The sequence below is a fragment of the Leptodactylus fuscus genome, chromosome 1 (assembly GCF_031893055.1).
Source record: "Leptodactylus fuscus isolate aLepFus1 chromosome 1, aLepFus1.hap2, whole genome shotgun sequence".
In the NCBI taxonomy this organism is placed as follows: Eukaryota; Metazoa; Chordata; class Amphibia; order Anura; family Leptodactylidae; genus Leptodactylus; species Leptodactylus fuscus.
In genome coordinates, this window is record NC_134265.1 from 130,431,075 (window position 1) to 130,458,823 (window position 27,749).

Below are 27,749 nucleotides of genomic sequence, written 5' to 3' on the forward strand. Positions count from 1 at the left end.
AAGCAACGTTTTTTGTTGCAGATTTTGTGTTTTTTTGAGCCAAAGTCAAGAATGGATACACAAGGTATGGGAAATATATAAGAACTTCTACCTTCTGCTCAATCACAAGTCTTTTCCATGTAGGATTTTGTGTCTGCGGAAACAAAACGGACACCAGGCGGAGAGAATAAAAACACACGGGCAGTTATCTTTGAAAACCCATTCAAATGAATGGGTTTTAAAGCCGACCGCTCACAAGCCGTCTGCTGTCCGGTTGCCCTGGGGTTTACAGCGGAAACCTCGAGGTAGACAGCAGCGCCAGTATGAACGACGCTTAATACATCAAGGATCTATCAACACCACAGGTCTAAGCTCACAAATTCCATCAAGGTCATCCTCTTTTAGTACTTAATTTTTGCCTGGATATCCTCATTTAAAATGTCTATTGTGCTGTCACTGTAAACAGGTCAAATTGAGTGATTGTGACATCAAGTTTATAGTTACCTTTGCACGGCGCCTCTCTCTTTGCTTTCATACTTTAGACAACATGAATGGGCAGAGTTATTTCGTCTGTGTGATTATTCTGTTGTATACACACTTCAGACTGAGGCTACAGCTCAGCACTTATATCATACTTGTGTGGTGGCGAGGAGGAAGAGGTCAAGTGCTAGGTTACAATTTTCAGCTCCATTTTGTATTTTGCATGCACTTAGCTAAATGTAACTCATTTCAGGAATGTCTGTAGTTTGACTGCTACAGGTTCAAAATGTAGAAAAACTGCATCAAAACTGTATAAAGTGAGTCTTCTGATTGATCCTTTAAAATAAATAATTAGGACCCTTGCACAAAACTCAGTCGTGTCCGTGGTAAACGGTCCATGTGTGGGCTGTATATCTTGGACTGAACTTGTGCGTGTCAATTATAGTCAGTTATGATGCAGTCAGCTCCTGAACAGTCAGTTACTATACTAATGAACTGACATAATACTATCAGTTCATTACTGTAGTGATTGGGCTGTTCAGAAGGTCTCTGCACCATAACAACTATGCACCCGGCCAAGTTCAGTCCAGGAGATATAGCTCACACATGGACCGTTTTTCATAGATGGTACATGGCTTTGTGCAAGGGGCCTTAGGGATTATTCACTGTTCTGTTTTTCAGTGTTCTCCATTGTATGGAACAATAACGCTCATTAAATAGGTTTTCTTATCTCCCTCCTTCAGCAGATTTACCTGCTGACTCTTTTTCTCACTTCCTGTATTGTTCAGTAAGGGAGGCGGCTTTGACTGTTTGGTGAACAGGGCACTTTGAAGTTCCACAATATAGACTTTGCCTTTACCACAAGAGATTGTTTATTATGATTACTAGAAATCTAATATAAATGCAGATGAAATAATATGTAGTTAATATATATTACATTACACAGATTTGTATAGATCACTTACCATGCTTCTACAGAGAGCAGAATCAGTGTTATCTGTGTGTTTACATAAAGAGATAACATACAGGACTTTATCAGCAAACTGCAATTATCTGACTTGACTTGGGCTATTTGTTTTCTCCTGATCCAAATCATTAAAAAAAAAAAATAGAAATTAGAATTTTTAAAATAGTTAATCAGTTTTTCATTGATTTCAAAATAAATTGATAAACCTTGGACAGAACACATCCATAAAATCAATAGGACCACGTTCTGTCCAAGGAGAACATAGGCAGCACATGTTAATGAAAAAAGAAGGTGTTAGGAAACTTTCCTATTAATGTTCATTAAACAACACCAGATGTCAAAGCTCATGTCAGGACTAGTTAATCCCCTGCAGATCATTGTTAAATACACAAAGCTGTGTAATACTGGCAGAATTTATTGGGCTTCATCAGAAGTAGACTAATTAAGTATTCAAAGGAGACAGGCAGAAACAGATACCAGGATGCATTATTCACAGTCCTCTGTCATATACTAACCATAAAACACATGGTAGACATTACCAGACATACCAGTAGGCATTTCAGTTTTTATCACAGCTACTCCTGGTAAACACCAACTTTTCTGATTCATCAGATGAACAGAACAACGGATATTAAAGAGAAACAGTTGCCACTACCCAGGGGTGAACTTATCCTTTCTGCTGCCTGGGGCGAGATATTGAAAACCAGCCCCCTCCAAAAAAAAGAAGAAAAAGATACCTAGTTTGTCTATCCTTGGTTGAATGTTGGGACCCTCTCTAATTAAAATGATAGGACACGCCCCCCCCCCCAAATCATCTTATTTGGCCCTACATGGTATATGACCCCTTTTTTTGGCTCTCACAAAAATATGACCCACTTCTTCTGCCCCCCCCCAAATATATGACCCATTTCCCCTCCCACAATATGACACCAATTTTTTGCCCCCCAACAATATTTTACCCCATTTTTGCCCCCCCCCTCCACAGTATATGACCCCCTTTCTTTGACCTCCCAACAGTATGACTACTTTTTTGGCCCCCTTACAGTGTATGACACCCTTTTTCTGTCCCCACACACAATGCATGACCCTTTTTTGCCCCTACCCAGTATATGCTAATCATTTTTTGCCCCACAACAATATTTGACCCCATTGTTTGGCCCCCTATGATATATGACCACCTTTCTTTGACCTCCCCACAGTATGACCCCCTTTTTTGGGCCCCCTACAGTATGTGGCCCCCTCTTTATATGGCCACCCTACAGTATACAAGTAAAGTACACACTTTCTTTGACCCCCTTCAGTATATGATCCCCACACAATTAATGACCCCTTTTTTCTTGGGCCCCATGTAGTGATATGTTAGACCACTATCTATTGGATTATTCCAAAAAGTAGCAGCCGATAATTTACCCACAACCTTGTGATGTAAGTGCAGCTCCGCCAAGAGGGCTGTACAAGAATGTAGATGGGTGAGCAAATTACTGCTTGCTACGTATTGGAATAATTCATTAGCTGATTAAAAAAGAATGCCCCATTTATGACATAAGGCACTGCCTGAGGCCATCGTATAAATTCCCCATTTATGCCTGAGACACTGCTTGGGCCCCTGACACTACCTGCATATTTGCTTAAGAAGATATTCAGGTGACCAAATTGCCATATGGCCTCCGTTATCCATGATAAAAATAAAGCATGCTTGGTTTAGATTTGATTATGGTTTCCCAGAAAAAAATGGGTGCTGCATGGATCCTGCATTCACCCTGTCAAGTTTTCCCTTGGTGATGTGAATATAACCTTCAAGAACACCTTTTCTTATGACTAATCTAATTTGTGCTGTACTATTCCTCTGTTATTCCTCTGAATGTTTTGTAAATAAATTGACAACTAGGTATAACCGTTCGACTTGTCAAAGGATTGTGTACACATTGTGAGAAGGTGACAGGAATAGGGTAGGAACCATGCTATATTTCCCCCATATTTTTAACTTATATGTGGTCCATTGCGGGTCTTGAGTAGTCCACAACTCCAGGTGTTGGTCCTTGGCTCATTACTGGGCCAGAAAAGACTGCAGATCCTGCACTTCAGGGAAGATCCAGGGCGTGAGAGGAGGTGGCTGGGTCTGTCCTGTTACTATGAGTCCAGTGAGGCTCTATCGTACTTATTGGTTTGTTCGTGTTGCTGTTGGTAAACCACATGTATAGTTAGTTTATGATTACTGTTTAGTTAGTTGCTCAGACGAGCAGGATTTTGTTTTGTTTTTTTGCCTGAAGTTAAGGCTGTATTTTGTTTTGATTTTTTATTTTGTTTATTTATTTATCTAGCTTTTTTTTTTTCTAAGTAAACCTTTTTCCTGCACATTATGTGTGCCTTTCTTTGACTGATTGGGTCCACCCCACTACTGCTACCGATCTACTTTCCCCACACCATACAGAGTCTGGCTCTATAAACACTGAATGAACAGTGCGAGAATATATGGGAAACACCCCCAACTGGTAACACCCAGTTTGTCAATTTATTTATAGAGCTGTAGGAGAAATAAGAGAGCAACATCAGAAAGAAGAATGCACAGACCCGGAATTATTATTTATTTATTTTTTTTTTTTACTAAAACAAGGATGTCAGGAGAGGTGACAGTTCCCTGTTAAAGTTTCCCTAGTTCCCTATTATTCTTTTCTGTGTATTAAAAAGGGTTTATTTTAAAATAGTTGTCCAGTTTTTAGGAAATATGTTATTGATTGTGAATTGAAATGTTATACAATTTTCCAATATACTTTCTGCATTACTTCCTTCCTGTGATGGGCAGTCCAGGATCATGTGATGGATGGACACATAGGAGCACTACTCAATACCAGAAAGATATTTGAGCTGTGATTGTAAAGAGTTGTGCAACTGTGTGTCCATCACATGACTATGAACTATATATCATATCACTATGGACTAATATTTAAACTGAGTATAGTAACATAAAACAGATGTCCATCATTTCTCCAAAACCATACCAGATTGCCAGACTTGCCTTTCAGGGTTCAAGGACAGCTAGGTAGCATACCAAGTAATACAGTAATAGGTACTGCTAAATGCTAAATATACTTAACTGAATCCCCCTATTTAATCCCAAATTATGCCAAAGCTTGCTAGATTTTCCTTTCAGAGTTCTTGGAAAGCTGGGTTGCATAGCACATCAAGCTGTAATAGGGAATGCCGAATACTATATTAATCTAAATAAATCTCATTCCATTAAACCGTGGGGGTAGCTAGAGGGGGACATTAAATTGGGGACAACTAGAGTAGGACATAATTCTTTCATGGCAGATGCTGGGAAACATTATGCTGTAGGGCAGATGGAGAGGAACTTTATACTGAGGCCAGTTGTAGAGGGACATTATACTATGGGGCCAGATGGATGGGGAAATTAAAGAGGCTCTATCATTGGGATAAGTCATTTTTAACTAATCACATCCTTGCATAGCCTTTAGAAATGCTATATCACACCTACCTTTAGTATGTAAATTGCCTCAGTGGTTTCTGAATAAGTCCGTTTTTATTCATATTTTAAAGAGCTTCCACCCAGCACAGGAAGTTCCCAGCAGCACTTGTTTCTGCTATTATCTCCTATATTTGTGCACACAGGAAGCTGAGTCATCATCATATCATTAGCAGCCTGTGCTGTATAAACCCATAGGAAACAATAGAAAAGAGGGTGCACGATGCATCGTGCACCAGTCTAATTAGCATATGAATAAAATGGACTTATTCAGAAACCACTGAGGCAATCTACATACTAAAGGTAAATGTGGAATAGCATTTCTAAAGCCTATGCAAGGATGTGATTAGTTTAAAATGACTTTTCCCAATAACCGGGCCCCTTTAACCTGTTGGTGCACCAGGAGAAGACTATATACTGTGAAGGCAATTGGAAGGGGACATTATGCTATGAGGGCAAATGGAGGGAACATTATAACGAAGGGTATTGTTATGGTCTGGGGATCCTTGACCACGGACTGGCCCCAGACTGATAACTTCTCAGTCCAGTAACGGAAAAAACATATAAAAAACAATAGTAAGTATGAGCAGTTTGGACTTCTAGTGTGGATACACCTACACCCTGCCTCGCACAACTAGAAGTAGCCGTGGGCCCGACTAACTTGCCTGAATGGGCACGAGCACAGCCGGAGAAGTAGCTAACCTGCAAAGGGAAATAGAGCCCCTGTCTAGCTTCACGTTTATGAAGGAGAGGCAGACACAGAACAATCCCCCCACGGGTGTCCAGACTTGGACTAACGGTGAACATGAGAACACAAAAGCATAGGAAGAGAATAAATGTGAAACACAGAAGAACTGAACTAAAGCAAGGGATAGGAAAAAACAGAACTAAGTATCACACACCCAAAAACCCCTACCAAGAATATTCCAAACCTCCAGACAGAAAAATACCTAGGGCTCGCTGCGCCCGGAACACTATGTCTGGACAGGAGCTCAATACTTAGCGAACTATCCAGTGTGAACAGGAGCAAGAAACTGGATGGGCCGGGATGCAGATGGTAGCAGCTTCAGCCACAGACCATACCAGAGCACAGGTACAGAAGATTTAAGACCGGCATCAGCTAGCATGTGCAACAACCTTATATAGTCAGAGAAGGCCTCGCCCATGGCCTGTCAAGTATTCAGCACTGCAGGGAACTTAACCCCTTCAGAGGCCAAGACACACCAGGCACTGATCCACCAGGCCACTCACCACGTGAGCCACGCCCGAGTGCCAGAGCAGAAACCGCATGTCTGGTGTGAACATTCCCCTGCCGTGCATCAGGTGATTCACGCGCTGAATGCCGTCCGGACACTCTGCGCCTGAACCTAACAGGCCGAGACTGCTGAGACCGGGTCATAACAGGTATATCATGTGAGGATGACTGTAGTGAAGTCATTTCAGTGTGTGCGGTCACCAAGAAAAATGGATGGGAATGGGTGGAATCAAATTGAAAGTGGATGGGACTAAATTTGCAGCAGCACACGCAGCGTTCCACACATTCTGTCCCTCTTTCTTTCCATTGAAAGTTGGGAGGCATGCTTTCAGGGTCCCAAGAAAGCTAGGTAACATACTAGTTATTGCTGTATTGCAGACTGCTGAATCATAATCTACCTGTACAAGCTCCTCTCTAAGTGACAGAACTAGCTAGTTTTGTCTTTTAGGAATCTGGGAGAGATGTGTGATTTGCAGAAAGTAAATGAAAACAAATGAAATTGTGTGATCCTCACCTCTGGTGTAATCTATGCCCCAAAGCTGCATTGATTCCATTACAGAATTGGATTGAATGCCCCGCTCTTGCAGAATGTTCTGAGATGTCATGCTTGTTCTTGTAGTCCTTTCTTTAGTTGGTATAGGAGCGGCAGGGAGGCAGGAAGCAGTGTCTTTCTGCAAGATTTCTGCTAAACTGCTCAGATCAGCCAAGAGATTTCTATCATGCAGCTTTTTCTTTTATTATCTTAGTTTTCAGGGCTTAGAGTCACTTTAAGGAAGCTCAAACAATGACACAATGTTTATAAAATTGTAGACTCTGATATTAATAGCAAGTGATTAGGCGACTTATTTGCAGGGTTGAATTGTGTGTCCAGGTTGCCCTCTAAAGAATCTGGACCTACTGTATGGACAGTGGGGGTACATCACAATCCAATGTACATTTTAGTGTATGGTGATAGGCTGAGACCTGGTGTGTACAACAGAGGGAGGAGATGAAACAGAATCCAGGGCATTAGAAAGCTAATATAAGTCAATGACGTGTATTTCTTTTGATGTAGGGTGTAGGTTTTAACATAGTAAAGGTGATGGGATAGTAAAAAAATAAGTTAATCGGGACCTGGAAAAGTAGTAAAAGTACTCATAGGAAGGCCATGTGGAGGTCAGCTTAAACAAATTCATATCTTTGATGATAGGCAGTGGTGTATAGGAATGCTCCCCCCCCCCCGACCGACACTGACGACCTCGAGCGACCCCCTCCTACGCATTCCTGCGCACTCTAATATGCACCATAGTGGCCCCTTCACACAGTATTATCCCCCATAGTGGCTCCTGCACACAGTATTATCCCCCATAGTGGCCCCTCCACACAGTATTATCCCCCGTAGTGGCCCCTGCACACAGTATTATCCCCCATAGTGGCCCCTGCACACAGTATTATGTCCCTTAGTGGCCCCTATACACAGTATTATCCCCATAGTGGCCCCTGCACACAGTATTATGTCCCTTAGTGGCCCCTGCACATAGTATTATCCCCCATAGTGGCCCTTGCACATAGTATTATCCCCCATAGTGGCCTGAGCACACAGTATTATGTCCCACTGTGGACACCCATAAACAATTATTATACTCTGGGGTCTTTTCAGACCCCAAAGTATAATAATCGGAGACCCAGGGGGAGAAAAACATAAAAAAACCCTCTGTTACTCACCTATCTCCCGTCTCCTATGCTGTCAGCCTCCGAAGTAGTCGATCTTCAATGACGTCAGACGTCACATGACCCGGGACGCAGGCCAGTAGGCCGAAGTCTGCACGGATCGTGGAACGGTAAGTAACAGTGTTTTTTATGTTTCTTACCTCTCCCGGTCCGCCAATCATTATACTCGGGGGTCCAAAAAGACCCCCGAGTATAATGATAGCAGCGGCTGTCACCAGGCCCCTAATGTCCCGGGCCCTGTGGTAGTTGCCTCTGCTGCTATGGCGGTAGTTACATCACTGAGGATAGGGGATTTAGAAAGCTAGGTAAGGCTAAGACCCCATGTGGCATAAACGTTGCAGCTGGGCCATGGCAGAAACACCACAGAGAAAAACATAGCTTTTAACAGTCACTGCAAATCACTAGCGAATCCCATTAACACATTGCAGAAAAATATGTGAAATTTTACCTACAGAAAGGCTGGCACTTTCTGTAAAAATCGATTTGGGAAAAACTGTGATGCGTTGTCACCACAGTTTTTCCCACAGCGCTTTTTGGCTGCTACCCACTAAGTGGGGCCTTAGCCTTCAGAGGTTTGGGAAAAGAACTTACAAGATAAAGTGCACAGTAGAAATGATTCACCAATAGGGATATTAAAATTACACATTATGAGTATTGGTGACTCACAGGAAAGCAGATGTGAAAGCCAGGGAACAAAATTAAAAAATAGCCTTACTGAGCATGAGTGATGATAAATATTTGCTAGCAGTGTACGTGACTAAAAATCTAGAATCCAAGTTTCAGTAAGTGTCATGTACAATGCTGATGTAAGAATTGCACAATGTACCATAAGGTTAAATGGGATTGAGGGTGGAGCACGCCTTACTTTAATTTAATAGGAATTCACAAGATGAGATGTGAAAGGGAAAGGAAGGGGGAAGGGTTGGGAAAATCTCCTGCAATGACAGTAGACAGAGAAACTAGATGGCTGTGAGATATGTATAGTTTGTTGGATGTTGTTGAGAAAGTTGGTGGTGGATTAATTGAAGTGCTGAGTAAGTGTATAGTGTGCATATAAGGCTAGGTTCATACCTGCACATGATCTCCGTTTGGGGTTTTGGTCACTGAATGTATGTAAACAAATTTCCACATTATTCCATCTTTTTCAGGTGGAAACCTGGCAGACCCTATTATAGTCTATGAGGTCCACGGGTTTCTATGGGTATCCACTTTTTTACGTGGATTAGCTTTCCATTCGTGGGGCCCTCCCAAGTAGACCCTATGAATGGAAACCCGAACGCAGGTGTGAGCCTAACATCAGCTAAACAAGGCAGAAGAGAACTGATGTGAATATTGTTCAGAACTGACAGAAACTGAAAGAAGGATAAGTAACAAAGTGAATACTGGACTAGGTTGGTTATAGTGGCTGGGTAACCGCATATAACAAATCGGCTATTTTATTTAAGGTTTAAGAACTTTTGCCAAACAATGAATTATATCAGACATTCTGCATCGCCATGGGTTGGGTGGTGGGGATTAGTATATATCATATTGGAGCAAGAGAAGAGTTTTCTTTCCCTATCCTGGTCTAAGAAGAGTTAAGATAGAAACTGTTCTGAAGACACAGCACAGTCTCATATAAGACAATAATTGATATAAATGACAGGAAATTGAAACGAACACAGAAAGTAACAAAGTTCAATTACTGAGTTAATACTGTACATTTATTGTTTGCTTCATGTTTAATTACATTCAGGATGTCCTGGCCCCAGTGCAATAGCTATAACTGGGCCTGTCCTTGACCAAATGGCACTGCAACTAATGATGAGATTTAGTTTAGAATCTTCATACATTACTTTATGTATATACAGTATAATACTGCCATATAGTATGATTACAGATATGTCCACTCATAAAGTGTGACTAAACTTTTGAACAATTTTTGATTTTTTTGTCAGCATTTGTGACATTAATAAATAGTGAAATATACTTTATTAACACATTTTGGCTCCTCTCTGTGAAATCCTTTCTGAAATCTACTTTGTTTCCTTGTGTATTGCCAGCTGAAATCTGTACAATGCTGTCATTTGTAAATCCAGTCTTCAAATCGTGCCCTTTGAAAAGCTGATCATTTTGTGAATGAAGAACAAATCTGTATATTATTTTGCATTTAGAAAAGGTTATTGCACAATGGTATACTCTTCTAAGGCCACATGCACATGGAACAGTTGTGGAAACGTAGAAATTGTGGAAATATCGATTTTTTTTAACTACGGGTTTGTTGTGATAAGGGATATAGCTTTTGGTACAGCTCTGGAAGCAACTTTAGATATTGTCCTAATTATTTTCCCCTATGAATAATGACATCAAGGTTCAGATTATGATTCTAACTTTTTATAAAATGGCAAGCATGCTGTAATTTAATATTTCTCTTTTCTACCAGCATGTTACAAAATAATAGCTATTGGGTGTATCATGAGAATCTAAGCCATGTAAAAAGATTACTATAAGTATATGATCAGGGGCGACTACTGTGGTAGCAGAGGTAGCAGCTGCCACAGGGCCCGGGACATTAGGGGACCCGGCAACAGCCGCTACCGCTGAATTTTTTTCTTTTTTCTTAATAGGCCATTACCGGCTGGAGTTACTCCAGCCGGTAACGGGCCCTATTTACTAACCAATCCTGGCTGGGCTGGGATCGGGAAGTGACACCGCGGGCCCCACAAAGACTATCATTATCTTTGCAGACCCCCGAGTATATGGATCGGAGGCCGGAGAGAGAGATAAGAAACATAAAAAACACTGTTACTTACCTCTCCACGATCCGGGCAGGCTTCAGGTCTAGTTGTCTGACGTCTCTGACGTCACATGAACCCGGCCTGCATCCCGGGTTATGTGATGTCCAACGTCATTGAAGAAGGACGACAGCGGAGGACTGCAGTGGAGACAGGGGACAGGTAAATAACAGTGGGTTTTTATGTTTTTATTCCCCCTGGGTCTCCGATTATTATATTCTGGGGTCTGAAGAGACCCCAGAGTATAATAATTGTTTATGGGTGTCCACAGTGGAGCATAATACTGAGTGCAGGGGCGACTATGGGACATAATACTGAGTGCAGGGGCCACTATGGGACATAATAGTGTGTGCAGGGGCCACTATGGGACATAATACTGTGTGCAGTGGCCACTGAGGAACATAATACTATGTGCAGGGGCCACTGAGGGACATAATACTGTCCACAGGGGCCACTGAGGGACATAATACTGTGTGCAGGGGCCACTAAGGGACATAATAGAGCGTGCAGAAATGCGGAGGTGGGGGTCGGTCGAGGTCTTCGGCGTCAGTGTCGGTCGGGGGTGCCCCATGTCAAAAGTTCACCATGGGGCCCCGCCATTCCTAGTTACGCCACTGTATATGATAAACATACTGTACCCTTTTACTTGCCTTGGTGAACTGCAGGTCTCCAAGGTGCTAAGGCATGAATGTGAAAGTTAAAGGGGTTTATAAGAGTTTTTTTTTATAGATAGAAAAAATATGCTGAAATTAATTTTTCTAATTGAGACCACATCAAAATTCCCTACCCTTTTGCAGTATTGTGTGAGCAACCCAGTCTCTGTTACAATCTCTTTCATACTGGTCCTTATCATGTGCTGTCCAGTGTGCACATGACTTCAGTTCTTAGCCACATCCACCATGAACATGATGTCATAACTGATAATAGTAATATTTGTCTAAACCTTACTAGCTGCCAGGAAGAGGTGGGGGATGGTCCTGATCACCCGATAAAGCGGCTCCTTCTTTACATATCTAGATGATCACAGCAGTAAGTAGAGTCAGCCACAGCAGGAAAAGGTTGACAAACACATATTTTTCTTATTTTATTATTTTTTTAACTGTTCAAGCCTCTCACTACCTTCATTTCTATGTGTGTTTGGGGAGCGTTTTATGGATACAGATGGGCTGGCAGCATGGTAGATGAATGGGGAGAGTGAAGGAGATGAATAACGTGTTTCTCTTCCTTTCAAAAGATGTACCGTAAATGCTTGGTCATCAGCATCATACAGTGTCCTCAGGCTGAGTTCACCCAATTATGTTTTTGCCCAAAAAAACTGAGCAAAAAACACTGTTATCACAGCATTACTGAGAAGTATTGTATAATAGGACAAGATTTTGTGACAAAGGCAGAGACACACTGTTAGTTACATCAGCACCTGTTAACCTATGGAGTTTAAAGGGAGTCTGTCATTAGAAAATCACCTTTTGATCTAATGGCACGTTGGGATAACCTTTAAAAAGGCTTTTCTACTTCTACATTCCATTCTCTTCTTATCCCCGTGGAGAAGATGAGACAAATAGCCTTTCTTAAGGCTATTCCGACATGGTACCTAGAAAAAATTGTGTGTGAGTGATAGGATCCCTTTAAGGAACAGTGTGTGTGTGTGTCTATGTGTCTGTAGTATTTTGTGTTGAGAAGTATTAGGGACAGTCTGTTGTGGAGGATTTATAAACAAATTTTGTACGTCCCCTGGGCCTCCACTTATTATATGCTGGAGTCTGAAGAGATTACATAGTATAATAATTCATCACAATTTAAGTCACTTTGACCATTTTAGTTAATTTGAGACAAATGTCAAATTGTTCATTTTTGTTAACAATTTGGAATATTCAGGTTGAATGCGTTTTGTTACAATCCGATTATCCTATTACTCTTACTTGTAAAGTGCCGACATATATCCAGCAGTATTTTACCGACATTTCTTGCCTTTAGTTACAATTTCCTAGTTCTGTTTTTCTAGTGAACACATAAAAATTCTATTATTAAAACATCATAAATTGAAATGATTACAATTCTCTACTGATATAACATGTCTAAGGTGGAAAAATAATTTATGTATTTACAGTGTTGGTGTAATAAGGCTACATACACACATTACCAAGCTGTAATAAACATACATGGGGCTATACTGTATCCTTTCTATGCCTCCAATTTTATATGAGGCATATTACTTTTTTTCTGCTGGATAACCAACAAATTCAACATAGCCTACATTGTAGCATCATAGGAATTCAAGGGTGGAAATGCTCCTTCTATATGGCACCCAATAGAACGTGTCATGGTATGGTACCCAGCAGAGCGTCTGTATTTCTATCTGTGTGTTTCTGGATAAAGTTCACCATTTAACGGTACTAATTTTACTCCATTTTTCACTTCAAGGTCTACTGATTCTCCCCGACTTCCAACCCTTACCAGGCCTTTTACAAGGTCTCGTTGGGATCTGACCCTTTTTTGGATTTCTGCCACTGTTCCTTCTAGCAGCTTTGCTACAAAGCCTACACCAAAAACTCTAAATAAGTCTGATGCTGCAAAAGCATACAACAGAGGGTTAACACAGGCACTTAAAAACGCCAACGCAGTAGCCCCAGCTCTACTTTTCTTTGCAAATATTGCCAGTTTGTCAGATATGCTTCCTGATGTCAGATTGGCAGTCACCTGAATTGCATTAACAACATGGTAAGGAAGCCAGAGGATTGCAAATGTCACCAAAATTGCAGCAATTAGTTTCTCAATCCGTGATCTTTGTCCAATCCGACTTGATTTTAGCTTCATTAATACTAACATATAGCTAAAACATACCAAAGGAAATGGAACCAAGAAAGCCACCAATGTCTCAAAGGTGTAGTGGAAGATGGCCTCTCCACGGCTGGCATGGCAAGGCTCACAAATAGTGGCATTTATCTCTTGAGTTTCAATGACCTCTCTGAAAGCAAATGCTGGGAGAGCCAAGGCTCCTGCTAGTAGCCATATGGCTAAGAGAACCTTTGTTACCACTTCCCTTTTACGGAGTGACTGGGCCATATAAGGCCGGAAAACAGCCAGGAATCGGTCCATGCTCATTAAAGCAATAATAAAAATACTTGCAAACATGTTAAGGCAGCAGAGGTAATAGGTCACTTTACAGACTCCTCTGCCAAAAATCCAGGTCTTTAGGGCTAAAAATGCTATAAAAAAAGGAGCCAGAAGAAGAACTGTCCCATCAGCTATCGCCAAGTTAAGGATGAGTATGCAGGTTACAGACTTTTCTCTGCCTTTCATTTTCCATAAGATGCTCCATATAATGAAGATATTCCCAGGTAAGCCTAGTGATGCTGCTAGACCTAGAAATATTGCACCAGAGATGCGGGAAGCCGGGGAACTCAGGATGGTATCATTTCCAAAGTTGTTGACGCAGTTATTCATTTTGAGATGGCTCCACCTGAGTGAGGAAAAAAAGAGAAGACATTTTTGATTTAGGGAGAACATACTGTCCAGACAGGTGACAAGATGCTTCGGATATTTCTTATAAGATAATCAGCTAAGATAATCCTTTAATAGTCCCACCATGGGTAAATTCAGTATTTTACAGCGTCATGGATAATGCAGTAATATATTACAAGAAAGAACAGAATAACAGATAAAAAAAATAATAGGAGTCATAGTAGCTAAAAAGAAAAGAAAGACTTCAGAATCATTTAGTTCTCTGTGTGGAGTGATCTCTGCTTAACCTGATGTTAATTATACAGCCTGACCGTGGTTGGGGAGAAGGATCTCTGATAGCGCTGCTTCTCACACTTGGGGTGAAGCAGACGGTTACTTACAGTGCTGCCAAGTGCCGTCAAGGACTCATGCATGGGGTGGGATTTATTCTCCAGCATGGAGCTGGCCCTTCTAATCAGCCTGTCAAGTCTATTTCTTTCCCTACCTGGTATGCTACTCCCCCAATGACGAGGCCTACTATTGCAGAGTCATCGGAGTGCTTCTGTATGTAACAGCTAGATGAGTTGCACCTAAAGTCAGCAGTGTACAGTGTGAAAAGGAAAGGGGCAAGAACTGTACAGCTATAATAACAATTCCAATTTGCACTTCATATTACCAATGTTTACTTTTACATATTCTTAAATATAGGGACTATGACAAGAATAGTTAACTGAATAATAATACTACACTTTTTTTATAGTATCAACAGATTTTGCAAACATAGCACAAAACATTTGATGTGGCTATGGTCACATTATATCACAAGCCTAGTTTGTTCTACATACTACTATGCCCTTCCTTCCATTTCTTCTAAGCTGACAATTTCCAGACATGTGTTCCACAAAATTATCAGCTTTTCTGAGCAATAGGGATGATTTCTAAGTACTGTTTTAGGCCATATTGCGAAACGCAGCAAAAAAATCTACTGTGGACAAAAACGCAGTGGAAACGCATCACGTTTTTATTCTGCAGTGAAAAAAACACAGGTGGGGGTTGGATAGATTCATTTTTTGTACATCATAGGGGATTGTTATTTAAATTAAATAGAATAAATATTTAATCTTTCCTACCTGCATCATAGAGGTGTAAATAACCCATGTTATTGTAAGGAAAATGGTATTGTTTGTACAATGAAAAGTTACCGTATTTTTCGGACTATAAGACGCACCTAGGTTTTAGAGGAGGAAAATAGGGAAAAAAAATTTTGAAGCAAAAACTGGTAAAATATTTAATATATGGGAGTTGTAGTTTTGCAACAGCTGCAAGGCCACATTGACAGGTGACCCTGCAGCTGTACGGGGATGCATAGAGTGGTTTTTTTTTGCGGGGCCAGAAGTACTTTTTAGTATACCATTTTGGGGAATATCTATTGCTTAGATCACCTTTTATTGAAAAAAAACCCGGTGGTTTATGATATATGATTTTCTACTTTTATATATATTCTAGGGACAGGAGGTGATTTAGAACTTTTATTTATTTCATATTTTTATTATATATTTTTAAAGCTTTTTTTTTTTTTTACTATTTTATCCCCCCCCCCGGGGCTTGAACCTGCGGTCACTTGATTGCAAGTCCATAGACGGCAATACAACTGTATTGCCGTCTATGGGACATTCTGTGTATTAGTATTACGGCTGGTTATAGACCCAGCCGCAATACTAATATATAGCAGCGACAGGCCCGGGAGCCTCATTAGGCTCCCGGCTGTCACCCGAACAGGTCGGCTCCTGCGATATCGCCGCGCAGGAGCCGGCCTGCAACTTTACAGGTACGGGGCCGGTGGGGACCGGCCCCGGGGGAGAAGAGGCCGCTGATACAGACTGCAGATCCGGCATCCGCTGTACTAGAGAGGCGGATGCCGGGGAGGGATAGACGCCGGGGCCTGAGACATCGCTGCGCTCCTCTGCCCTGCATGAAGCCAGCGGCGGGGGGACGGAGGAGCGGAATAGCATCGCCCCTGCCGCTGCTGGCTTCATGCAGGGCAGAGGATCGCAGCGATGTCGCAGGCCCCGGCACCTGTAATGGCGTCTATCACTTGCCGGCTTCTGCCTCTCTATTACAGCGGATGCCAGGCGCCACATTCGGCCTATAAGACGCACCCTTCTTTTCCCCCCAAATTTTGGGAAAAAAAAGTGCGTCTTATAGTCCGAAAAATACGGTATACATTTTTACAATATACTTTCTATATCAGTTCTTCAGTTTTCTAGATCTCTGCTTGCTGTGTACGTTACTTCCGGAGGATAGAAATCAGTCCACAGTTATGTGATATACAGTACATGGTTATGTGATATACAGTCCATGGTCATGTGATATACATTCTATGGTCATGTGATGTACAGTCCATGGTCATGTGATATGCAGTACATGGTTATGTGACGTACAGTCCATGTTTATGTGATTTACAGTCCATGGTTATGTTATATACAGTCCATGGTCATGTGATATACAGTCCATGGTCATGTGATATACAGTACATGGTTATGTGATGTACAGTCCATGGTCATGTGATATACATTCCATGGTCATGTGATGTACAGTCCATGGTTATGTTATATACAGTCCATGGTTATGTGATATACAGTCCATGGTCATGTGATATACATTCCATGGTGATGAGATGTACAGTCTATGGTCATGTGATGGGCACACAGGTGCACAGCTCACTATATTTAAAGCACAGTAAACAGATGTCTCTCTTGTAAAGAGCCTTGCATTTGTCTCCATCACATGACTATGGACTGTATATCACATGAGCATGGACTGATTTTTGAATGGCAAGTTTTTTTTTCATTATACCAACAATAGCCCTTATTTGCTGAAACTAGACACCCCCTTTTAGATATCTTGAAACTTGGCAGTTTTGTTGCAGATATTTCTTTGAGCGTTCTAAAGTATAGGTCTTTGCTTGTCCATATAGTAAGTCTCTGCAATGGTCACACATGTGCTTTTCTGATGGATCCTTCCAGAAAGGTACAATAATATCATTCTGTGACATAGGCTTTCCCTTTGCTTGCCAAAACCACAAACATATATTAGCTAACAGTCTCAGTGCTCTGTGTGATTTATGCCCTTTAAGATTCTTTTTACCTCTATCCCAATAAAGATAAAGATAGTATAGGACATAAACCACACTTGGGAAATGATCTATTGCTTATATTGTAACTTTAATTGTAAAAGGAAATTTGTGGTTTAAAGCTCCAAGAGTTCAAGTTTACTTTAATGGCTGTCTTTATCTCAACTCTGTTATTGTGGTGTATCTGGAGAAGAGAGTGCTTGCAATGCTCAAGTGCTGTTTCTTATCATCATCATTATGTAGTTGCTCACAGGCAGAGAAGATGTTGTAGTTAGTAATTCATATATAGTCCACTTCTCTGATATAAAAGCATACACTAACAATCTTACAAGACAGCAGCTGAGGAATGGTGAAAATGCTAATGCCTGATGGAGTTTGTAGTAAGAAGCTGCTGATCTGTGGTCACGTGCGCCACCTCTGCCTGTCAAGAACATGCTTTGTGGTCACTAAGATGAGGGAAACTGAAGTACAGAAAGATGATAATAACGTACTTAGAAAGCTTTCATGACTTTTTGTCTATTTTACAAGACACAAGGGACAATTCCTTTAAGTACCAGGCGTTCCTTTGCTTGAGGACAGGCAATAAAACCTACTTAGTCAGCGTTCTGGATATTAAAGATGTTGTGTAGGATTACAAGACTTTTTTATGGGGCATTCAATGCACTTTATAAACATGCTTACTGTATAGAAGCGGTTCCCCTGAGCCCCAGTTATTATCTTTGCAGAGCGCAGTGTGGGGGTCCTCTGTAGTACTCAAGGTAAAGGCAACTGGGGTAGAGAGAGCTGGCACAGCAGGAGGGAAGGTTGAGTACAGAAACAAAGCTAATCACTGGGGCACCCGGGGACCATTATCTACACAGTAAGCATGTTTCTATGGTGTAATGCACTGTAAAAGAATTTGTATCCTTACACAACCCCTTTGGGTGTTACCAAAAAAAAAAAGCATATGATATTCTACATAAATGGTCATGCGCAAGACCATATTCCATCTGGGAAACATGGTGTGTGTACAGGTCATACTTCCCGGATTGACCACAGCCATGTGCATAGCACTCATTATGAAATCTGGAATGGCCCGAAATGTATTAAACTCACATAAAGCTGTCAGTTTAGTACAATAGCAATCAGGCCATTTGATAGCTTACTGCATTATTACTGACTATAATAATGCATTGAATTCTACGCACAAGACTGTGGTCAGTCTGGGAAATATGCCCCAAATACGGACCATATTTCCCAGATGGAATACAATTGCATGGCCACTAAGTCCGAAGTTTGGAGTTGGTGAAAATGACAAAGTATGGCCATTGTTTTTTTTAGATACAGCATTACCAGTAAAAAATAGCAGGCATCTTATGCCATAATAGATCCAGCTACAGGACCCCCTTTATTGTAATAGCCACAGTGTTCTGTAATATTGAAAGCCACAGTGCCATAACCACATCCACAGTGCCATAACCACATCCACACATCCACAGTGCCATAACCACATCCACAGTGCCATAATGACATACATAGTGCCATTACCACATCCACAGTGCCATAATGACATACATAGTGCCATTACCACATCCACAGTGCCATAATGACATACATAGTGCCATTACCACATCCACATTGCCATAATGACATACATAGTGACATTACCACATCCACAGTGCCATAATGACATACATAGTGCCATTACCACATCCACAGTGCCATAATGACATACATAGTGCCATTACCACATCCACAGTGCCATAATGACATACATAGTGCCATTACCACATCCACAGTGCCATAATGACATACATAGTGCCATTACCACATCCAAAGTGCCATAACCACATCCACAGTGCCGTAAATACATCCACAGTGCCATAATGACATACATAGTGCCATTACCACATCCAAAGTGCCATAACCACATCCACAGGGCCATAATGACATACATAGTGCCATAACTACATCCACAGTGCCATAATGACATACATAGTGCCATTACCACATCCAAAGTGCCATAACTACATCCACAGTGCCATAATGACATACATAGTGCCATTACCACATCCACAGTGCCATAACCACATTCACAGTGCCATAATGACATACATAGTGCCATTACCACATCCACAGTGCCATTACCACATCCACAGTGCCATAACCACATCCACAGTGCCATAACCACATCCACAGTGCCATATGACATACATAGTGCCATAACCACATCCACAGTGCCATAGCCACATCCACAGTGCCATAATGACATACATAGTGCCATTACCACATCCACAATGCCATAATGACATACATAGTGCCATAACCACATCCACAGTGCCATAACCACATCCACAGTGCCATAACCACATCCACAGTGCTATAATGACATACATAGTGCCATAACCACATCCACAGTGCCATAAGCACATCCACAGTGCCGTAACTACATCCACAGTGCCATAATGACATACATAGTGCCATAACCACATCCACAGTGCCATAACCACATCCACAGTGCTATAATGACATACATAGTGCCATAACCACATCCACAGTGCCATAACCACATCCACAGTGCCATAATGACATACATAGTGCCGTAACCACATCCACAATGCCATAACCACATCCACAGTGCTATAATGACATACATAGTGCCATAACTACATCCACAGTGCCATAATGACATACATAGTGCCATAACCACATCCACAATGCCATAACCACATCCACAGTGCTATAATGACATACATAGTGCCATAACCACATCCACAGTGCCATAATGACATGCATAGTGCCATTACCACATCCACAGTGGCATAATGACATACATAGTGCCATTACCACATCCACAGTGCCATAACCACATCCACAGTGCCATAATGACATATATAGTGCCATAACAAAATCCACAGTGCCATAATGACATACATAGTGCCATTACCACATCCACAGTGCCATAATGACATACATAGTGCCATAACCACATCCACAGTGCCATAACCACATCCACAGTGCCATAATGACATACATAGTGCAATTACCACATCCACAGTGCCATAATGACATACATAGTGCAATTACCACATCCACAGTGCCATAACCACATCCACAGTGCCATAGCCACATCCACAGTGTCATAATGACATACATAGTGCCATAACCACATCCACAGTGCCATTACCACATCCACAGTGCCATAATGACATACATAGTGCCATTAACACATCCACAGTGCCATAATGACATACATAGTTCCATAACCACATCCACAGTGCCATAACCACATCCACAATGCCATAATGACATACACAGTGCCATCACCACATCCACAGTGCCATTACCACATCCACAGTGCCATAACCACATCCACAGTGCCATAAACCTGGGATTGGAAGCTCATCTGAATATTTCTGGTGCATTCTGGGAAGAGGAGAAGAGTCGCCTTAATCTTATCGATTGCTGGGTCTCGCTGGTTAGAGGACATCGCAAAACCTGGGATTGGGAGTTTCTACACTTCGTAGACGGCGTCAGACGAGGAAAAAAAACACACAAAAAAAACAAAACATATACAAGATCATTCATCCAAATTTAATGAGCAACATGGAAGAGGAGAAAACCCACATGGTGAGCTGCAACACTTGCTATATGTTTACAGATCTGCCGGACCACAAAGCCAACTTCACCTGTATGAAATGTAAACTAGTGGCCCTTTTAGAAGAAAAAGTGCAGAGGTTGGAAGAAAGAATAGTGACGTTGAGAAGCATCAAAGAAAGTGAGGTCTTCATTGATGAAGCTGAAGCAAGCCTCCAGAACACAGTAGGGGATGAAAGTGCTAGAGAGCCTACAGTTGCAGAGACTGATGCAAGTCCCCCGAATACAGTAAGGGAAGAATACTTGAGAGAACCTACAGAGGCAGAAAACTGGACACATGTGACCAAGAGATGCAAATGGATCACAAGGCCATCACCACTACCACAGCTAAGTAACCGATATGAAACTCTCATGCAGGCGGATGAAAATGACAAAAATAACCTAGCAGCAAAAGAAGAAACAAAAGTCACCCAGAGACAATCAGGAGCAACAAGAAATGGTGTTGCAAGGAAGAAAAGAAGAGTAGTGGTTATGGGTGACTCACTGCTAAGAGGCACAGAGGCAGCTGTCTGCAGGCCAGACTTAACCGCACGAGAAGTATGCTGCCTCCCAGGAGCAAAAATCAAGGATGTGGCCGATAGGATACCAAGCCTCCTCAGCTCCAAGGACGACTACCCATTCCTACTGATACATGTGGGTACAAACGACACGGCAAAAAATGATTTACCAACTATCTATAAAGACTTTGAAAATTTGGGGAAGACAGTGAAGGAACTGGATGCGCAGGTAGTATTCTCATCAATCCTCCCAGTTGATGGTCATGGCATCAGGAGATGGAATAGAATACTAGAGGTAAACACCTGGCTTCGACAGTGGTGCCGAGAGCAAGGATTTGGATTTTTGGACCATGGCGTGAATTACCTCTACGATGGACTCCTTGCTAGAGATGGGATACATCTCACAAAACCTGGGAAAAACATATTTGCCAGAAGACTTGCCACACTCATCAGAAGGGCTTTAAACTAGAAGAAGAGGGGATGGGAAGAAAAAAGAAAGACAAGAACATGCAGCTAAAAGACATACTAAACAAGGTTACTAGATGTGGTAAAGAGGACCCAAGACAGGATACTCAGAAGGAAATTACGAAAAAGGATACAACAGAGCACAATCTGAAATGTTTTTACACAAACGCACAAAGCATGGGAAACAAACAAGGAGAACTAGAGCTGATGATACACAAGGAAAACTATGACGTCATCGGCATCACAGAAACCTGGTGGAACGACATGCATGATTGGAACATACAGATGGAAGGATACAACTTATTCAAAAAGAATAGAACTAATAAAAGAGGGGGTGGAGTTGCATTGTATGTTAAAAAAGAACACATCTCCACAGAAATTACAGTTTTACAGAATGATAATCTACTGGAAATTATTTGGGTAGTAATTCAAGGGAAAAACAATGATAAGGACATCATACTAGGCGTTTATTACAGACCACCAGGACAGACAGAAGACATGGATGAGATTTTTTCACAGCAAATGACCACGCTCTAAAAGAAACATGAAATAGTGATCATGGGAGACTTCAATTACCCTGACATTCATTGGGAAATCCACACAGCCAAGAGTAAAGGCTCCATCAAATTTTTATCCTCTCTAGCAGACAACTTCATTGCCCAGCTAGTAGAAGAAAACACGAGAGGAACATCCATTTTGGACCTAGTCCTAACCAACAAAGAGCACATGGTTAAGGGACTACGGGTAGCAGGGACACTGGGATTCAGCGATCATGCTATACTTGAGTTTGAGGTTGCAAGAAGAAGAAGAAGACCTGAGAAGACACAGACTTCAAGGCTCGACTTTAGCAGGGCAGACTTCAAGAGCCTGAAGGCAAGGGTTAGCAGAATTCCATGGTGCAAAATTCTTAAGCACAAAAATGCACATGAAGGGTGGGAAATCTTCCGTAGGGAAATCATTAAAGCACAGGAACTAACAATACCTAGAAGGAAGAAAAATGGGAAGCACCTAAAAATATCAGGATGGATGACCAAAAAATTACATAACCTGCTAAAAAGGAAAAAGGAAACATACAAAAAGTGGAAGATGGGAACTATACCTAAGGAAGAGTACACAGCAGTCTGCAGACTCTGCAAGACAAGCATCAAAGGAGCTAAGGCTGAACATGAATTGAAGCTTGCAAAAGAGGCAAAGAGTAAGGTAAAAGGATTTTGGGGATATATTAAAAGCAAAAGAAAAGTGAAGGAGACCATTGGAGTCCTGAAGAATGACAAAGGAGAAACAGTTAACATGGTGGAACAGCAGGTGGAGCTACTAAATTCATATTTTGTATCCGTCTTCTCCCAAGAAACTAATGGAAATATCAACATTAATGGTGATGGAGATGAGGGGAAGGAGGACTCCAAGCTGACTATAAGCGAAGGTCTGGTAAGAGAGCACTTAGCCAAGTTACAGGAAACCAAGTCCCCAGGACCAGATGATTTACACCCTAGAGTCCTGAAAGAGATAGCAGAGGAAATAACAGAACCCCTTGCTATAATCTTCGGTAAGTCATGGGAAACAGGAGTGGTCCCTTTAGATTGGAAAAGGGCAAATGTTGTCCCCATCTACAAAAAGGGGAAAAGGGACGATCCAGGAAATTACAGGCCGGTAAGTCTGACCTCGATAGCAGGAAAAATCTTTGAGCAAATTGTCAAGGAACATTTACTTCGGTACCTGGATGGGAAGGCATTAATTAACCAGAGCCAGCACGGCTTTATGACCAATAAATCTTGTCAGACTAACCTGATTTCCTTCTACAACAAAATCACTGAATGGTTGGACCAAGGGAATGCCGTGGACATAGTATATCTTGACTTCAGTAAGGCATTTGGTAAAGTATCACATAACCTTCTTACTGAAAAAATGATTAAGTATGGCTTTGATAAAAAATCAGTTAGGTGGATTCACAACTGGCTTAATGATCGGGCACAACGAGTAATACTAAATGGCTACACATCGAACTGGAAGAAAGTCAAAAGCGGGGTGCCGCAGGGCTCTGTTCTGGGCCCAGTACTTTTTAATATCTTTATAAATGATCTGGACGATGGAATTATTGGGGAACTAATAAAATTTGCAGATGATACGAAGATAGGAGGAATAGCCAACACTAGAGAGGAGAGAGAGTGTATTCAAAAGGACTTAGACACACTGGAACAATGGGCTGAGGCGAACAAAATGGTATTTAACAGGGACAAATGCAAAGTTCTACATCTGGGTAACAGAAATGTAAAAAACATATATAGTATGGGAGGAATAGAACTAAGTGATAGCATAGGGGAAAAGGACTTGGGCATAATAGTAGATCACAAATTCAACATGAGCCAACAGTGCGGTGCTGCTGCAAAAAAGGCTAATAAAATTCTGGGATATATTAAGACAAGCATTGAATCTAGATCAAGAGAGGTCATTATTCCGCTGTACTCTTCCCTGGTCAGACCACACCTGGAATACTGTGTACAGTTCTGGGCGCCTCAATTCAAGAAAGACATCGATATATTGGAGCAAGTCCAGAGAAGAGCAACCAAAATGGTGGAAGGTCTGCAAACCATGTCCTATGAGGAGCGGCTAAAAGAACTGGGATTGTTTAGTTTGCAGAAGAGAAGGCTGAGGGGAGATTTAATAGCAGTCTACATATATCTGAAAGGTAGTCACAGTGCAGAGGGATCTACCCTATTCTCATTAGCACAAGGAAGTACAAGAAGCAATGGGATGAAACTAAAGGGAAAGAGATACAGATTAGACATTAGGAAAAACTTTCTGACAGTGAGGGTAGTGAGAGAGTGGAATAGGCTGCCACGGGAGGTGGTGGGCGCTCCATCAATGGAAATCTTCAAGCGGAATCTGGATAAACATATAGCTGGGATGATTTAGGAAGACCTGCACTCGCAGGGGGTTGGACCCGATGGCCCTTGAGGTCCCTTCCAACTCTACCATAAGAAAAAAAAAAAAAAAAAAAAATAACCACATCCACAGTGCCATAATGACATACACAGTGCCATCACCACATCCACAGTGCCATTACCACATCCACAGTGCCATTACCACATCCACAGTGCCATAATGACATACATAGTGCCATCACCACATCCACAGTGCCATTACCACATCCACAGTGCCATAATGACATACATAGTGCCATTACCACATCCACAGTGCCATAACCACATCCACAGTGCCATAATAACATCCACAGTGCCGTAACCACATCCACAGTGCCATAGCCACATCCACAGTGTCATAATGACATACATAGTGCCATGACCACATCCACAGTGCCATTACCACATCCACAGTGCCATAATGACATACATAGTGCCATTAACACATCCACAGTGCCATAATGACATACATAGTTCCATAAGCACATCCACAGTGCCATAACCACATCCACAGTGCCATAATGACATACACAGTGCCATCACCACATCCACAGTGCCATTACCACATCCACAGTGCCATAACCACATCCACAGTGCCATAACCACATCCACAGTGCCATAATGACATACACAGTGCCATCACCACATCCACAGTGCCATTACCACATCCACAGTGCCATAACCACATCCACAGTGCCATAATGACATACATAGTGCCATTACCACATCCACAGGGCCATAACCACATCCACAGTGCCATAATCACATCCACAGTGCCGTAATCACATCCACAGTGCCGTAACCACATCCACAGTATCATACCCAAATCCACAGTACCATAACCACATCCACAGTACCATAACCACATCCACAGTGCTATACCAACATCCACAGTACCATAAACACATCCACAGTACCATAACCACCTCCACAGTGCTATAACCACATCCACAGTGCTGTAACCACATCCACAGTATCATACCCAAATCCACAGTACCATAACCACATCCACAGTGTATATCCTCCATGCTCCTCTGTTGCTTTGACCACATAAAGCACAAAGTTACTGTATTTGCACGGTTAGCAGCCTTCTGGCACAGGATGTCTTTTCTCTGACATTTCTGCTAGGATGAAACGTCCAATTCCCATGGTACAGTACCAGCAATACACGATTATTCTGCTCAGTCTGGGATACATGGGAGCAGTGTGGTAATGCAGACACAACCAGCTTTACAACAGTGACCGTCTGTTTCCTTTAATAACTTTACTATTTTAAGGGTTTATTATTATTTTAGAAATCATAAAGTCTTAGAATTCTTAAGCTCTGTAAGGTCAATAAATCTAAGCTATGAATGCCAAATGTTCTATGACGTAATGACCATTACATGCTTCCTGAATATAGACCCTTTAGCTACCCTGTTCTGATTTATCAAAGATTTTATTCCATTTTGCATTATATTTGTATCTTGGAAATCAGGGGAGCATTCAATAGGGCAGTACAATTGCCAAGGACGGTCACCCAGCTTTCCAAGAATCCTGAATGGCTCTACCTTGACTCTCCTTGATAGTTGGGTTTTACAGAAACAACAAAGCTTTCTGATCTATGCTGATTGCTTAACTCCCATGTAAGTGAACAGGAATAGCAGAAACAACATAGCTCACTGTTCAGCACGTTTTCCGTAACTTCCATTTACTTCTGTGGGAGTTACAGAAACAGCATATAGGTCGGAGAGCTTTGCTGTTCCTGTCAAGCCCAAAAATTGAAGACAGTCTGGATTGCACTGTCAGCGAGGTCGTGGTGAGGTCCAGCCAAGGTATAGAACCTGTGGGTTCATTTCAGAGATATGTACCTGTTCTGGAGGTAGGACCCCTATGTATATGACTTTTATGGCATATCATGGGAAAATAAATGTCTTAACTCTTAAGTGACTGGCATAACTAGACAGATTCAGGGCTTTGGGAAATATGGATCACAATTGTTCTGGGCAACATGCTCATCCTTGTTTTCAGAAAAAAACAGAATGTGTAACAATGTGACTGATGCAGCAATGGCGTTTTACTTGTGAGTTTCATTTATCTATTTAGGTGGTCCTAATGGATTTATCAGACAGAATAGAATATTCCCAGGGACACTTTACATCAAACCATGTACGTCTAATGTGCTATTGTGGATATTGTAACTGCTGATACTTTTATACAGGATTTACATTTTTTACACTTTTTCTCCCTTAACTAATAATTTTTCCATCGTTTCTTGTTTTTTTTTTTTTTTGGTTCTGAGCAGATGAAGCTGAAGGACCGAGACCCATGTAATAGCTATTTATCATTATGTGTGATGGAACTTTTCCATTATTAGACATATTACTCTGATACTTTTCATTCTATAATAAAGGATATAACATGTAGTCACTCACCTGGAGTTAGGATAGCCTCAGTCCCAGCAAGATTCCACGTTCCTCCTTGTAGACTTATCTGGCACTATAACAGAGTATACCCAACGTTAGACATATAGAGGAGATGACGGAGAGAGTTAACCTTGTAGACATGAAGCTTACTTTTAGTGTATGAGTAGATTAAACAGGAAGCCGTCCAATTTGCTGCCTTTCTTTTGGAATCTCATTTTGTATTTCTGTCTTGGTCTGTTTCCCATGAGTTCCTCCCTTGGTCTTGGACCATCCTTCCACTGTCTAGTTGAGACATGCTCCGTAAATGTCACGCCCAGCTCAAGCTTAGACAGCATGGACAGGAATGTTTCCACTCTCTTTTCCCAGCCTCTTCATTGCAAACATCTTTCAAACACAGCCTGGGGTATATTACACAAACAGAAAAATGTGTTCCCTTGACATATCTTTATTTTTTATTATTTGCTTATGCTGAAATTCCAGCATTTATTTGTTTTACAATTTATGGCATTCTTCTTTTTTCTACTTAGTTCCTGGCCCACCCCTTATCTATGTCACAGACTGGCAGTCGGATGGCTGAGTGACGTTGATAAAGTAAAATATCC

The 27,749-nt window shown here is 41.6% G+C and overlaps 1 protein-coding gene across 1 annotated transcript; it reads right to left on the minus strand.

The window, feature by feature from the left end:
• Nucleotides 1–13,001: 13,001 nt before the first annotated feature.
• LOC142208617 (leukotriene B4 receptor 1-like) lies at nt 13,002–27,389 on the minus strand. Its single transcript, XM_075277235.1, has 3 exons — nt 27,298–27,389; nt 27,157–27,220; nt 13,002–14,109 (listed from the first exon to the last, which is right to left on the minus strand). The coding sequence occupies exon 3, from the start codon at nt 14,091–14,093 to the stop codon at nt 13,002–13,004; it is 1,092 nt and encodes a 363-aa protein (XP_075133336.1). The 5' UTR covers nt 14,094–14,109; nt 27,157–27,220; nt 27,298–27,389.
• Nucleotides 27,390–27,749: the final 360 nt, after the last annotated feature.